Raw genomic sequence first — 15,094 nt, 5'->3', positions numbered from 1 at the left:
GAGGCAGGAGAGGACCTCCTTTCCCCCTTCTGCCCATCCCCTGGTGCCTGAGCAGGAACTAGTATTTCACTGCAGCTCAGGGACACTTCCCCACAGATGTCACAGGCAAGAAGAATAATTTGAGAATCTCCATATAGAGACTGGAAATATCTGAACTTACCACTCCAAAAATACCAATTCCAGAGCCAATTGTGGTCATGGTCGGGATGATGTCAAATTTGCCTGCCTGAATAAAATCAGAGAAAATAGGTGGTATGTTACAATCAACCCAGGGAAATTAAAAACGTGTGCCATAGCTGTAGGTGGGCCTCAGCTTAAATGCCTTGCAGCAACCCAAACTGCAACCACAGCACAGAAAGAAACAGGAGCTGGGTAAGAGCTGGCTTTAAGCTCATTGGTCAAACAGGAAAATATGGTAGATTGGTATTTTTAATTTATTTATTTATTTTTAACTATACCCTTTAAATATTCCCAGTGGGAACACAATGAAGAAATCCTTCCCTCCCAGTGGAAAGAAAAAGACAAAATAGAAAAATGCAAATGTTCAGCTTTTGGAAATATCAGTAAAAGGTTTTAACTTCCCACAGTTCCCCCCCAACCCATCATGCTGGTTTTTGGGACAAAACCACTGACTGAACTGCAGTTGGTAGATGTGACCTGTAAAATGGGCTTCCCCTCTTATGTTCCCTTCCCTGGCACTTCCCAAAGGCTGCTGTGAGAGGACCAGCACCTGAGGAACCCACTTGCACTGCTTTTCCTGGCCCCACAAGACCCTGGTGCTGAGTTACAGAGCTGGTACCTTCCTGAGGACATGGCACTGCTGTGCCAGGGATCCAGGGGCAAATCCAGCTCCCGGCCACCCTTACCTTGCCATTCACCAAAATGTCAAACCGGATCCCAAACACCTTGTAAAGCGTCCTCTTTTCCATCCCATCTTCTTTGTAGTACTTGGCATATCTGTCCGATGGGATGGTGAGCGTTAATGGCCTGCCAGGGTGTCTAACAGCCCCCTGCAACCCAACAGCATCAGGATCTTGGTGGGCTGCAGAGCAGGACAAAGATCTGGGGATGTGCTGTCACAGACTTGCTCCTGACCCTCTTCTTAACCCCCACCCCAAAGGAGCTGGGCTGTTGGACTCTCTCCCATCCGTGCCTCAGTTTCCCTGTCTGCAAGTTGGAGTTAAAACTCCTGCTTGTGCTGATAGCTGATGACCCCAAGTGCTACGTGACAGCGGATTTTAGTGCAGCACTAACGGCAGCTTCACACAGAACAGCAGCTCATGCCTAAACATCATGCTGAGGCTGAATGCTTTGAAGTGTGGGAACATGTGAGATGACCCTGCACCACCTCCAGCCTTTCAGGAGGCTTCCTGAGAGCTCAGCTGAGCAGGAGAATCAGCAAGGGGATGTACAAGGAAAGGCAACGGGGTAATTTTGAGGCCAAGGGACAGGTTATCGCTTTTCTGATGCCATTCTAAAGAGAGCACCGCTGTCTGGCACTGCAAAGGTAGTGAGTATTTTGGAGAACAGGCCCTGATCTTCCACCATCCCTTGGGTGCTGTGGGATCCTGAAAGATGTCACCTCTGAATTCTGCCTGGAAAGTTAACAGAGGTCTCCTTACCTGAAGTTGAAGCCCGGTGAAACGTTACTGTCATCGTTGTAAAGACCATGGAACTGATAAATGGGTTTGCAGTACCGGACGGGCCAGTCAAGGTCACAGTTCCAGTCTATGGTGATGCCCACCACTCCACCCTGCAGCCGAGAGGGGAGTCACGAGGTTGTCCCTCCTTGGACCTGGCCCACATGGAGAAATGCTTTCCCTCCTCCTATGTGGCCTTACTTGATGCTATGAGGTGTCCCAGCTCTCCAGGGTACATGGACCCCACCGCTGCCTCAGCCCTCCTGGGCAGCCTTGGCTTTGTGCCCTACACATCACCCTATGCAGAGGCACTTGCTTCTGCCCTAAATTCTGGACACACAACTAAATTCATGCCCTCTTGTTCCTGATCAGCACCCTGTGCCCAAGGCATGGTCCAGAGAAGCACTGCTCACTGCAGATCCTTGTGGGACAGCCTTCCCTTGCCTGATTTAGCCCACAAGATTTGCCATTCCTGGGGCTTAACCCTGCCATCAAACCATTAACGTCACAGGGAAAATCAAAGGCAATTTAACACGGTCATAGAGGAGAGTGAAATGAATCCATGCAAATCAGAAGAAAACCTCCTCTAAGAGAAGTGGCCACCTGCTAGGATACAAAGCAGTCCCTCCTGACCTCGCTCCAGGTTGTCACTAGCTGTGCCCCAGAGGCTCATCTTTTTACACCTTTAATATATGCAAGCCTCTGATTTTATTTAATACCTGGCAAAATTAGCTTAAGGCTCTGCAGTGCAGAAATAGCAGATGCTCTTGCATCCCACCCTGAGAAGTGTTGGGCAAAGCTGCATTTCTGGGGAGAGGCTGCAGTTTGCATTGTACAATGACCAATATTGACCATCCAGCCGAGGTTTCCAAGCTCAATGAGATGGGATTTGGCCACACAGCTCTAGTTATTCATTGCACAAAGGAAAACAAACTGAATCCTGGATTTCCTGCCAGCAGGTCAAATCTTGTCAATCTTACAGGGGAATTTCCAAGAAAGGCTTAAATATTAGGCCATGTCCAAGGAGATTCATAATCTTTAAGAGCTAATTCTGACACTTCCTCATGAGCCCTTGAGAAAACAGATCCCTTACATCTCAATGGCTTGGGGGTGATGGCGCTGTCAGTGTCCCCCTCCCCATGTCAGCAAGAAATATCATTTAACATTTAAGTACCTTAACAGCCAGGAAGGTAAAATTCTGACCCGATTCCTTCACTATGTATCCCAGGTCAAACACGGGGCATAAGGAATCAGTCACTTTGTGATAGGAGCATTTCTTCAGGTACTGTTTGGTAACGCTCTCAACCAAGTTACGCCTGTCAATGAAAAAAAAGAGTCTGAATAACCCAGTAACTTGGGTGGGAAATGACCTCTGGAGACCCCTGGTCCAACCTATTGCTCAAGCTGGGTAATGTCAAAGCTCAGAGCCTCATCCTCCTCCCTCCATGTGCTCTTCAGACCCCACACATGGAGAGCGGGCCCTTTCCTCCAGCCCTGCCTGGTTTCTCCCAGCCCATCAGCAACTCATTTTCCCTGAACCTCCTCCTACAGAGGGAGCCTCTCTGTTGTTTTCTTTCCTGTAAATATTCTCCACCTCTGCTTTGCGTTTACTGCCTTGCCTGCTGCCCAAAGCCAGCACACATCTGCCTGTCCTCACATCTTCTAGCAAGCCCCTCTCTCATTCCTCAGCTTTGCAAACCCTCCTGTGGCCTCCACCATCCCTCCCAGCTGCCTCTCCCGTTCACATGTCAGCTCATCCATGGGCCAGGCAATGCTCTGTGCACCAACACTTTACATCTGGGACAGCTCCTGGGTAGGGTATCCCACAGCTTTTACATTTAGTTGGATTTTGCTATGTCCTCCAGAAAGAGTGAAAAGGAAAGGACAATGTCTTGCCTTCCATCCCACTCTGGTCTTTCACCTACAAATAGGCTTTCTGTGAAACCTCCCTGACCCAAATAGTTTTGCAAGACTTGTGCTTTGCTCAACCCCATCCCATCATTTATGCTCAGCAGTTAATTAGCAGCAGTGATCAAAGGCAGGAAGTTTCCACATGACCCCAGCTGGCTCCGGCTCAGCCCCTGTGACAGCAGCCAGCCTGGCTGTCCTCACCTCCCAGGACCTGCTCTCCCCCACCACGTCCCCTCTCCTGCCTGCCCTCGCTTACATTGCCACCTCTCCTTGGCTGCTGGTGGAGGATCTCCTGTCCCAACCACCTCTTGGGGTGCAGCATGAGGTTGCCTCAAGACTTTGCCAAGTGTGCTGACTGCCAGGGCGTTCAACCTTGGCTACAGAGCAGGGACACGATCAGCTTAGAGAGAAGAATCCGCCATCTTCAGCACAAATAGCTCCTGTTAATTTGTTCCAAATCAGATATATAATCAGTGTCATCACAAGTCCTCTTCGGTGTGCGCCTTCAGCTGGCAGCACTGCTTCCAGCACTGCCTGGAAGGGTCCAACCCTGTAACCCCTTGCAGAAACAGGTGGGGAAAGTGATGTTAAAAGGGGCCTCTGCTCATTTTTGGGCACCAAGCTTGTCCTGGCTGCTCACATCCCACTGTGTGTCATGTAGTATTTTACTTTTCTTTTCAGAGAGGAAAAAGGAGAAGAAAAACGAAGAATCAGAGAAACTGTATTTTCAAGTGCATCACGTGAGGGTAACTCAGGGGAGATTAATTCCCCAAACCTTTCCTGTAATCACAGCTACCAGCTGAGGTGGGACAGATCTGGGAGGGAAATGTCTCACTTCCTATCAGCTGATCTGGTGATCAGTGTGGCAGCTAGAGTAGTCCTGGGCTTGCTAATGAGGGACAGCATCCTCTACATCAAGCATTCAGCTACACCCATGGTTTCCCCTGAGGGACACAGCTGGGAGAACCGAGCAGAAGTCATCCCCCAAACCTCCCCTTACCTGGACACCTTGAACCTGGGGAAGGTGATGCTGTTCTTGATGAACAAGGTGAACTTCTCTGCTTCTGCCAACAGGGCAGGACTGAAAAACACAAGTGTTGACACGTGTCCATCACTCAGGTCTCCAAACATTTGGTGAAGATTCATCCAAACTGGGATAAGCAGGATCCAGAAAAACTGGTGATCTCATCCCTTCCCTTTCTAAGTGAAAGATCCCAACAAGGTTCAGAAAGCCCCAGTGAAGAATGGAGGTGCCTGTTAGGGGTCAGAGAGGGAGTTAGGAGCTGGGTTTTCAGTTAAGAAACCCCAAAAGCACAGTGAGGTGGCTGTAAAAGAGCTCATGGGCCTGCATGCTTCCTTGGGCTCCACCAAGGCTGGAGGTGGAGAACATCTCATGGGCAAACCACAACTTTACTCTGAAGGCAAACAGGATAGATGGGGGCTGCTGGTTCATGCAGAGAGCACCCAGCAAAGATGGGGTGAGCTGCCAGCAAGGAGGGGAGCAAATCACACCAGGAGAGGCACAAACCCCCTGGGGACACCAGGCAGAATGTACAGCCGTGGGGTCTGCATCAACCCAGGCTGTCCTGGCAGCAACCTGCAGAGCCCTGGCTTGCTCTGCCCTACATCGAGGGCTGCTCGTGCAGCTGAGGTGGGACTGGGGTGGAAAAAGGGACAACAGCATCATTCCTTACCTGGGAACATGGTAATCAACTTCAACGGGGCACCAGCCAAAGATCTCACAGGTCTTCACAGAGGTGTTGAAATGCACACATTTGCCTGTCATGAGCCCTGTGGGGAAGAGAAGACAGCTGCTCGCACCCCTGGATACTGGGAAATCCCAGCCTCACACTGGGATAAATGGGATCTGGTTGGAGCTTCAGCCCTGCCACAGACATCCAAGGCACAAAATACTCAGGACTTTGGTGCCTTTTTATAAAAAGGGTCATTAATTGTGTCCTCTCAGCTCGGGGCAGTGGTTTATCAGTACAGGGGAGCAACTGGGTGGTTTTCTTGCTAAAATACACCCCAGAAAATGCCGAGCTGTTAGGAGGACAGCAGCTTGGGGGGAAATGGTTTAGTCTTGATTAACCTGTAGTTGGCAGAACTTTTTGCAGCTCAGAAATCTTTCAGAAGAGGAAAGCAGGACCAGCCTTTCAGCCCAGGTGGGACCCTCACCCAGCACGTCAGAGACTTTTCCCAACCCCTGTCAGCTGGTGGTCCAAAGCAGGTCCCCCTGTCAGACACCCCAGCCCTGTGGCTTCACTGGAGCATGCTGTGCTCGGTGGGTCTCACCAGAACACCGGTGCCGGAGCCTTGGGGCCATGGGCCATACCTTGTCCCTGTCGGCTGTATTTCCCTTTGCTGCAATCACTGTCCTGTGTGCAGAGCCCGGCGTCTGGCAGCTGTTTGGAGAAAGCAAGCAGCCACCTCTCAGCATCACACCCTGAGGTTTTGGTCCCTCTGTCCCTCCTGCCTCACCAAGCAGGGTGTTCCTTGGGGGAAACGTCACTCGGCTACAGCCAGATCCTCATCCATACACCACTTCCCAACCAAGGATATCCAGATAAAGCAGGAAGAAGGGGAATTTTCTTTTTTAAACTCCAAGCAGATGCTTTTATTTAAGCCTTGAGTCTGCTCTGCTTGATCATCTCCAAGAGAAGAACACTGAAATGGATGCTGGTTGGTTTTCAGCAGAATAAAAACCTTCATGCAGCACTCACAACTCAGGAACAACAATATGGGGCCAGGCTCAGGGTTTTACTAAATCTCTCAGTGTCAGGAAAACTCCTTCCCCAATGCCACCACCACAACCCCCTTAAATTACAGAAGCTGAGGCCGCTGAAGGAAGCCAGTGCATTTACCTCCGGGCAGGTTCCTTGTTTCTGTCCAGGAGTGACAATGAAGTTGGTCATCACCACAAACGAGCTGTCCCCCTGTGGAGACACAGCCAACAAGCTCACAGCCAGCACGGCATTTTCTGATGGAGTCTCTGTGAGGAGCCTCTCCCTGAGGCAAGGGGTAGGGCACCCAAACCACTGAGGCATGTCCAGACTCCTTTCTCCCTAACTTTGGGTCCTCCATGCTCCTCCACTGCAGCTCAGGATGCTAGTGGTGACCCTGGGGAGTTGTAGTGCCACCAGCCCCAGGGAAAGTGGAGGCTCTCCCTTGCTGCCCGAGATGCTTGTCTGGAGGCACCAGAAGAGCCTTGATCTTTTTGAAGGCAGCCTCAAACGTGCCCCATCAACCACAGTGGGTCCCAAGCACTGAATGCTCCCCAAGGGTGATATGTGAGCAGAGGTTTGTGGCAGGAGACACCTGCTTTCCACCACAGGGACACCATGGCATGGTTAGCTCCATGGAAAGCCTACGCTGAGGAGTCCATCTGCACCCCAGCACATGGGGAAATGCAGCCATCAAGACAAGAGCAACCTCCCTAACCCACACACCCTGCCTCCTTACCTGGGGTGGGAAAACATAATCCACCACGTCCCAGATGTGAGGGCCCAGGACACTCTCGTTGGTCAACGTCAGGCCTTTCAGCTTCACCGAGACTGAGCTGACGATGCTGTCCTGAGACTGGTAGCCCTTCTCATAGAGGAAAACCCACCTGCATAGGGAAAGGTGATGGGATGAACATGACCACCTGTGCTCATCCACAGGAGCCCCAGGTCCCAGCACGTTGCTGTGGACTGGGGCTTCTTCTACCAAGTCTCACCTGGGGGTTTATTTACCAAATGTCATCCAGCTGGATGAAGGATGTGTTGCTGAACTCTCCCACCCTTTGCCTCAGGCATGCAGTAGCTGTGGGACCTGACTTCCACGGTGGGATAATTTATTCTGGGGACTGGGACACATTTTGTGGTTGTGGATGTGTGAAGGCAGGTGGAGCAGGGTGGCCATTTGGGATTAAAGCCTACAGTGGGTTTGCAGCTTGATGGGCTTGGTTACCCACCGGAACCCTCCTGATCCACTTCAGAGGCACTCTCCAAAAATCAGTGCCTCCTGGGCTAAGACAGGGGTAATTCTGGACACAAGTCTGGGGCCACCATTCCCCATCCAGCAAAGGAAACCATGGAGCCGAGGCCCTGGGTGCAAGAGGGCTGCAGGAACAGGGTTGGGGACACTGCTGTGGCCAGCATGGAGCTCTCCCTGCATTTCCCAGCCCATTGCACAGCCATTAGGGTTGGCTCCTGACACTATTTAACCTATGGCATAAACAAGCTGCTGCTGGATTAACTCTGACTCAGGAGACTATAAACATGGGTGAGCAACCATTTCGGGTAGTGCTTCCAGCAGCGCAGAGTGTTCCCGGTGCTAAAAAAGGAGTGATCTGGTTTTTGTCCCCCTGCCGCGGGCACCGGTCCCACTGGCCACAACCGAGGCAGCGTGGTGACCGTGGGACAACCTGTGATGCCAGCCTGGTGTGTCAGCCCATCCTTGGGCACCCAGCTGATGGGCATGGGGGAAAATGGGGGAACCCCAGGCGCTGCCTGGAGTTCTGCTCTGTGGGTCCTGGACCTTACAGGGACCTCTTGGAGATGGTGTTTTTTGGCTTCAGCCCCATCAGCATCCCAGGACAGGGGGCTAAGGGACCTCAGAGATGGCATCTGCCCCAGTACCTGGGGATGGGAGCAGAAATTCAGCACTGCTGCCACCCCAAATGGGACCCCCAGCTCCAACCTCCTCCTCCAAGGCAGAGGGCCATACTGGGTCACACTGGTTACACTGGGCATCTTCCCCAGTGCCTTTGGGGCTGCAGGACGCTGTGAGCTGGGCAGCACCATGGTGGAGTGTTTCCCTTAATCTGCCTCCAGCACAGCCTCTGCCACTGTCACTTCATCCCTCCCTGGCAGAGGTCACTGTGGGCATACAGGGGTGGGCACACAGGGCTGGGCACCCTGCTGTGACACAGCCTCCCCATGGCAGCGCCGTCCCCCTGCCACTGAACTATGGTCGCGGCAAACAAGGCGTCATTTCCCCATCGTGCTGTAAATGCCACGTCGAGCCCTGCCCAGGTGGTAAAAATCCCCTGGTGTCACTCCCCGATGTGGCAGAGTCACCAAGCCCTCTTCCCTCACCAGCCCCATCCTGCAGCTCAGCCCACAGCTTCCAGGAACGTGAGGTTTTTGAGGAAAAAAAGCCAGAAAGTCATGTCCAGTTGAGGAGCACCCGGCATCGCCTGGCCAGCAGTGATACCACCTTGTCTAATCATGTTGGCAGAAAGAAGAACGGACAGAGGACAGAGCTGCTCCCTGAAGGTAACACCGGGTCTCTGGGTGAGGACAGCCCCATGTGCCAGCGCTGATGGCAGTGCCATCCATCCTGCCAGCACAGCCTCGTGTGGGCACGCAGCCCCACAAGCATCCCACGCCTGCTGCCTGGGGGGACTGAACACGTTAAGCTATGAATAAATAAATCAAGAGATATTTGCCTGCCAACCTTGCTTTCAAAGAAGAGAAAATCTCCAGCATCGTGGCTCAGCGCAGGCAGGGACCCGGAGGCAGCGAGGAGATGCCAATAGCCATGGGGCTACGGGCAGCCACGCTCACAGGCAGCCCCTTGCTAACAGAGCCTGACCCCACTGAGATGGCAAAACTGGAGGAATTACAGCAAACTCATGCCAACCTCCACCCCTCACCCCCGAGCTGGTTCTCTTTTTGCTCCCTCCTGGCTGCCTGTCCTGTTTTAGCTGGGTTGCTTAAGCAGTGTTTCCTTAGGAGCTCTCGCTCTGAGCAACCGTCTCTGCCGGTTCCCCATCTGCACGAGCGGCTGCCCCCGGCTGGGTTTGCTGGAGCCTGGGGGTTTTTGTGGGCTCAGCCCTTAGGAAGGCAAATGCTGCTCCCAGTAACACCAGTCTGGGCCAGTACAAAACCCTTTACAATGGAACATCCTTGAGACCTTGGCTCGGCAGCAGTTTGGGATGAGAATTACCCTTGTGAGGCAGATTGCTGAGGAGCAGAGTGGGAGTGATGCAGGGGTCCCACAATGACTCCCTGGGAAGATTTTCCCTCTTTCCATGGGATCTGGGCTAAAATCTGGGATGGACACTACTGCTCCCCACAGCTGCTCACTTGCACTGAGCCCTGGGAGCTCCTGCTTCTCCTTTGGGCTGCACTAAGTGCCCTGTGCCCCTGAAATACCCATTTTTTCCAGTTCATGGCCAGACACCATGCAAACCTCTTGCCATGGGACCCTTCCCAATGGAATGGTGCCAGTCTTTCTCTCTCAGGCTGATTCCAGAGCAGCCATGGGGACGTGACAAAGATTTTTGCCATTATCAACCATCATATCCCATAGCACAGCCCGAAATGCTGTGGCACGAGCACGAGAGCACCCGAGGACATGGATCCTCACATGGCTCTGGGCCCGCCTGCTCCACTCACTGCCTTTTTTAAGCAGTGGCTCTTGCACCGGGGCTGCTCTCAGGGCTGCCTCCCACGAGCAAAGCAAACTAGGGATTTGGAGCAAGGCTCCATCCCAGCCCCAGCCACGGGAATGGCCCTGCCTCCTCACCAGGGCGGTGGACGGGGAGATTTATGATTCTGTCTTGAGTCGCTTGAGTCTCACAAATCACTGCACTGGCCCCAGCTGCCTCTTATTTAATATAAATGAAAATAAAAATAACAACAGATTCTCAGGCCACCGTCCAGCAGCTCAAGAAGGATTTGGATGCAGCTCAGCGAGGAGCCGGGGCCGCAGCGTGCAGAGCAGGGCTGGGCAGGGATGAGCCTCCAGCCTGCACACGCAGCCACTTCTGGGACTGGGCGACTGTCTGGAAGATCCACAGTGGGACAGTGGGTTGCCCAAGAGTGGCCACACTGTGGGGATGCAATGCCATCAGCAATAAACCCCCCTTCCAGCAGGATCTATGGGATATATAAGCCTCTTCATCTCAGTTACTTTTTAACCCGGTGGCAAAGAATAAATTTGGGGGGAAAGCGGGTGCTGGGGAGCCTTACCCGATGATGTACGCCAGGACAATGAGCTGGATCAGCCGGAAGGTCAGTCCCACCTTCTTGTTCCTCACCAGCACCATCCTGGGGGTATCATACTCGAAGAGAAAGGAGGACAACTTCTCCATGCACTTCTGCCCCATGGCTGTGCCAGAGCTGTGCCCACCAGTCCCACTGCTTCCACGCTGTGGGTTGGGCTGTGCCCGCTGCTGCTCGAGCAACTCCTCTGTTTGCAGAGAGGGGGGGAAAAAAAGAAAAGGAAAAAAAAGAGAAAAAAAACCCCCAAACCGCTATCGGCGTTGCTCTGTGCACATCTGGGCTGTCGGGTTTCCTCCTCTGCACGGGGACAGAGTTTCCTCTTCCTATAAGCTCTGGGCTGGGAGCAGCTGGTGCCCTACATGGTCCGGGGGTGGGACAGGGTGCAGGAGGGTGCAGGGCCATCCCTCTGCCAAGCCCACGTGCCACCAGAACGGTGCCAGCCATGTGTGGGGGATGCAACCTCACCCAGGCAGGGTCCCACCCTGGGGACAGAGGGGCTGTGGGAAAGGCTGGGGGCGAGCAAGGACCCCAAGGCATCCCTGGGGGCAATGTTGAGGTGGAGGAGATGGTGGGGGTTCTGGAAGAGGATTTTAGGAATTGGAGTTGGGCTATCATCTTTCCTGCCCCAGCAGCTACTTCAGGCTGTGGGTCTCCTGTCCTTGTCCCTAACCCATGTCCTGCTCTGTCCCCCAAAAGCTGCCCCAGGAAAAGGGTCAGGAGGACACAGAAACCCCATTCCAGCAATTTGGAGCCAACCCACAGGGCAGCTGGGTGCCCAGCTTGGCCCCCTCCTGTGGTGTGGCTGCCCAGCTGGGGCTTGGCTGGTTCCCAGTGCTTGCATGGGGCTGGGCTGGGCACATTTCGAAGCATTTTCAGCATTTCCAGCATTTCCTGAAAGGCACGGCCGTGAGCAGGGCCGGGCGGGTGGGCCTGGGTCACGGTGAGGGATGCTCAGCAGGGTGGCACAGGCACTGCTCTAAGTGAACATCACTGAGAAAGGAGCTGGATTTGTACGTGCCAGACTGAATTTTGGGGGCCAACATCACTGCGGTGGGAAGCTTTCATGGGATGGTTTGGTGGGGAAAGTGCAGAGGCTGAGCATGAAGGACCCTGTCCTTGCACTGCATCCCACCAGGCAGCCTTGAGGGCACAGCCCCACGGGAATGAGCTCTTTGCTGGGGAGCACTGGGGCTGGGAAGGGTGTTTCTGGGAGAAACAGAGGATGTTTCCTCCAAAAAGCCCAGAGCCCAGCAGCTTTATCACTCACCACAAGGACATGCTTCATCCCATGAGCCCCAGTTCATCCCTGGCCTCCCATGACCTGGAAGGAGGTGCTGGCTCTCTGCAGCCACCGAGCCTGGTCCCTGTCTGCAGGGGGAAATGTTTTTGGAAATATGGAAAAGTTTAACCTCCTGGGATAAATCTTTCCTTTCCAGAACATCTCTTCTTAACATCACCACCTTTCATGTTCAATTGCCCATCGCTTGGTATCACGTAGACCTATCATCAACTCAATATTTTGCAAACCTGACAACCGCAAAATGAATGGAACGAATCCATTATCTTTGCTTGGCAATAGGGAAAACAGGGGGAAAAAAGCAGATGAACCATTTATCCAAATCTTTTGGGTGGACCATGAAACTTGGGAAGCAAAATCAGATGATCCTACGTTACAAGTGACACGACACCTTCCCAACTGCCTGCTCCTCAGCAACATGGAAAGCTGTCAGATGGGGAGCCAAAAGCAAATATGAAATGCTGATGCTAATGATACAAGATTGAAGGCTGATACTGCTATTGAGCGGAGCAGACAAACCTTATAAGCTTAGATATCTGTCAGGAGAGAAGCAAATAACTTACTGTATGAAACGAGGCCTTTTAGGGAAGGCTGCTCACCCTTGCCAAAGCCATGGGGATAATGAAAATAGGACAGCTAAATTTAACAGCAAAAATGACTTGTAAAAGAGTCACTTCTAACCTTCTCTCTGGTTCTTGGAGTCAATAAAATGGTTATAGCATGGATTTAGCTAAAATACTTTCCATGGGGAGATAATATGTGTCTCCCATTTTAGTATCTCTTGGAGCCATGTTGTAGCTGGCGAGTGGGACCGGACCTCGTGGATGTGGCCTGGGTGATGCAGGGAGCAAGGGATCCCAGCATGGGAGTGTCCATGGGGCCTGGGTCTTCTATCAGCACCCAGTACAGGCACCCTCTTGGCTGTGGGACCCAAATATTTGAAGAAAAAAAAAAAAAAATTCATAGCCTAAACCCTCGTGGGCTCTCACGCCACCATTGCTCACACCTCTCCTGCACCCACGCCATCCCTGGGTTTGCCACTCTTTAAATTACTTTATAACAGGGAATTGAAGAGGTTTGGGTTGGCATTGCTAAGCTACCTGGCCCCACAACAGTGCCATGGGTGTGCCAGTGGTGCCAGCTGGCCGGTGTGCCCTGCTGGGGCTGCATCCTGCACACCGGTTGCCATGATACTTCTCCTGGTGATAACCCAGGTGAGCTGCTCACCCACCTCCCCACCTCTGCCAGGTGGTTATCGTGGGGAAGGGCTCTGCCTGGGCTGCTCAATTGTTCAATTACCTGCTCAGACAGGGCGGTCACCTGCCGGGAAATGCTGAGTTGACACAGCTACGACTCCTTCTGCTGCAGCTCAGGCGCTGGGCTCTCCCAGTGTGAGGTCAGGGCTGCTGTGATACTAAATATATTACTGCAACACCTAAATGAAAAGTAAAAATAAAAAAAGAATTAGTGGAAAGAGGGTTTTACAAGCACACTGTGTAAGGTGCAGCCTCGAGGGGTGCCCACAACCTGTTGCACAGACACCTGCACAGCAGCTGCGACCTTGGGGATGTTTTTATCTTGGGTTCCTGCAGCCACAGAGCTTGTACGATGCTGGTGATACTCTCACAGTCATTTCCTCCGAGCAGCTTTTGCATCTCTCAGCTGATTTCGAGCAGAGCAGGCGGGAGGCCCCGGGGGGGCTCTGCCTGGGGTGACACAGTGCAAAGACTGTGGATGCTGCTGGAGGAGCAGCGACAGCTTGAGCTCAGCTGCAGCAGGTCCTGGGCACTAAGACCAGGTTTGTCCTGGGCACAGAAATTGCTGAGCAGGGCTTGACCCCAGCAGCATGCAAATGTGGGACCAAGTGAGGTGGGAACAGGACAACATGGGGACACAGAGAACAAAACCAGGTAGAGAGAAGGAAAACAAGCCCATCTAGCTCCACTGCCCACGGGAGGTGAAAATGGAAGTAGCAACAGTATATGAGGGTCTAAAGCACTTGGGCTAGTGGCCAGGGTTGCAAAGCCCCAGGACTAGGTCGCCCAAATGCTCTCCTGGGTTGCCTGGCATTGCCCAGTCACCAGCACTGGTCTTGGCCCCACCCAGCATCTCCTTCAGCTCCAGCTGCATCAGATGCTGAGGGCATCAAGGGCTGGTGACCCACCGAGGGCAGCCCCGGCAGTGCTGCCGCAGGCTTAGCACAGGACTCAGTCCAAGGCTGCAAAAGCAACTCCTTCCCCCTACCCGCTAAACAAACTTAACCTCTGCTTGGGGCTGTCAAGAGAAAAATGCAAAAAATGATCTTTTGAAGGGAGATATTTGAAAATGTGAATGCATCCTTGCTTCAAGCTGGGACACAGACCCGGAGGATGGAGGAGCTGCTGGGGCATAAAGAAGGGGTGGTATGAAAATCTCTGCAGGGGTCTCAAGCCCGCCCTACACCCAGGAAAGCAAAGCCATGGTAGGGATAAAAGCGACTAGGTCTTTCCAGGCTCTCAGACATTGCTTTTCCAAAAACTTCTTGGTCAAAAAAAAAAAAGAGATGAAGCTCATTACACAATCCAGACTCATACTTGGCAGCTTCCAGCATGGAGCTCTGAATTTCAGCACAAAAAATGTGCAGCACGCTGCAAATTTGGGGATGGGGAGGAATAACACAGTGGCAAGTAGATTTAAAATATGATGGTGGGTGAAAAGGTGACCTGTGGAAGCCGAGGTCACCAAGAAAAGCCCTGCAAGTTGGTGGCTCTTCCCAGAAATTTTGGCCACAACAGAACCCCTTGTCCCCACCAGCCGGAGGAGATGCTCACACCATGCTGCTAGCCATAGGAAAGGGGGTGTGGTGGAAAAAAAATTGGCCGATGGGAGCGAGCAAGGTCCTACGAAACGGCATGTTCAGTTTTCTTTCCAATTTTAACTTGTCCTTGACCTCTCTTCGCTCCTTCCCAGCAGGGCTGGCTCTGCTCCGTGCCCGTCCCGCGCTGTGACGCCCCAGCCCAGACTGATGTTTTTGGTGGTACTCACCCCCCAGAAGTGACAATTCCATCCCCGGTTGCTGCGGCAACATGTCTCCCTGGAAATACCTCGGTGGTGGTTTAGCCAAGGCCAAAACAAACACATGAACCTGAGATGTTGGAGGTACCAAAGGGTGTCAGCAGCCCATGGCAGCTGCATGGAGCGTGGCGTGCACACCCCGTGGTGTAGCTGAACACTTGCCGTGGGGTACAGCGACCCTTGAGGCTTTTTTTGGA

At 52.8% G+C, this 15,094-nt stretch overlaps 1 protein-coding gene across 1 annotated transcript in view; it reads right to left on the bottom strand.

The window, feature by feature from the left end:
* P2RX1 (purinergic receptor P2X 1) overlaps positions 1-10,735 on the bottom strand; it is an 11,878-nt gene extending 1,143 nt beyond the window's left edge. Inside the window, exons 1-10 of the mRNA XM_010175004.1 lie at positions 10,514-10,735; positions 7,014-7,161; positions 6,416-6,487; positions 5,887-5,956; positions 5,246-5,342; positions 4,552-4,632; positions 2,815-2,956; positions 1,623-1,753; positions 867-957; positions 161-226 (exon numbers count right to left, since the gene is read on the bottom strand). Coding sequence (XP_010173306.1) covers positions 161-226; positions 867-957; positions 1,623-1,753; positions 2,815-2,956; positions 4,552-4,632; positions 5,246-5,342; positions 5,887-5,956; positions 6,416-6,487; positions 7,014-7,161; positions 10,514-10,650 — 1,035 coding nt within the window. The 5' untranslated portion in view covers positions 10,651-10,735. The remainder of the gene's footprint in view (positions 1-160; positions 227-866; positions 958-1,622; positions 1,754-2,814; positions 2,957-4,551; positions 4,633-5,245; positions 5,343-5,886; positions 5,957-6,415; positions 6,488-7,013; positions 7,162-10,513) is intronic.
* Between the last annotated feature and the right edge of the window lie 4,359 nt (positions 10,736-15,094).

The sequence above is a fragment of the Antrostomus carolinensis genome, unplaced genomic scaffold (genome assembly GCF_000700745.2).
Source record: "Antrostomus carolinensis isolate BGI_N321 unplaced genomic scaffold, ASM70074v2 scaffold26909, whole genome shotgun sequence".
NCBI classification, from domain to species: Eukaryota; Metazoa; Chordata; class Aves; order Caprimulgiformes; family Caprimulgidae; genus Antrostomus; species Antrostomus carolinensis.
Note: the sequence above shows the minus strand (reverse complement) of the source record. Positions and strands in the feature narration are given on the sequence as shown.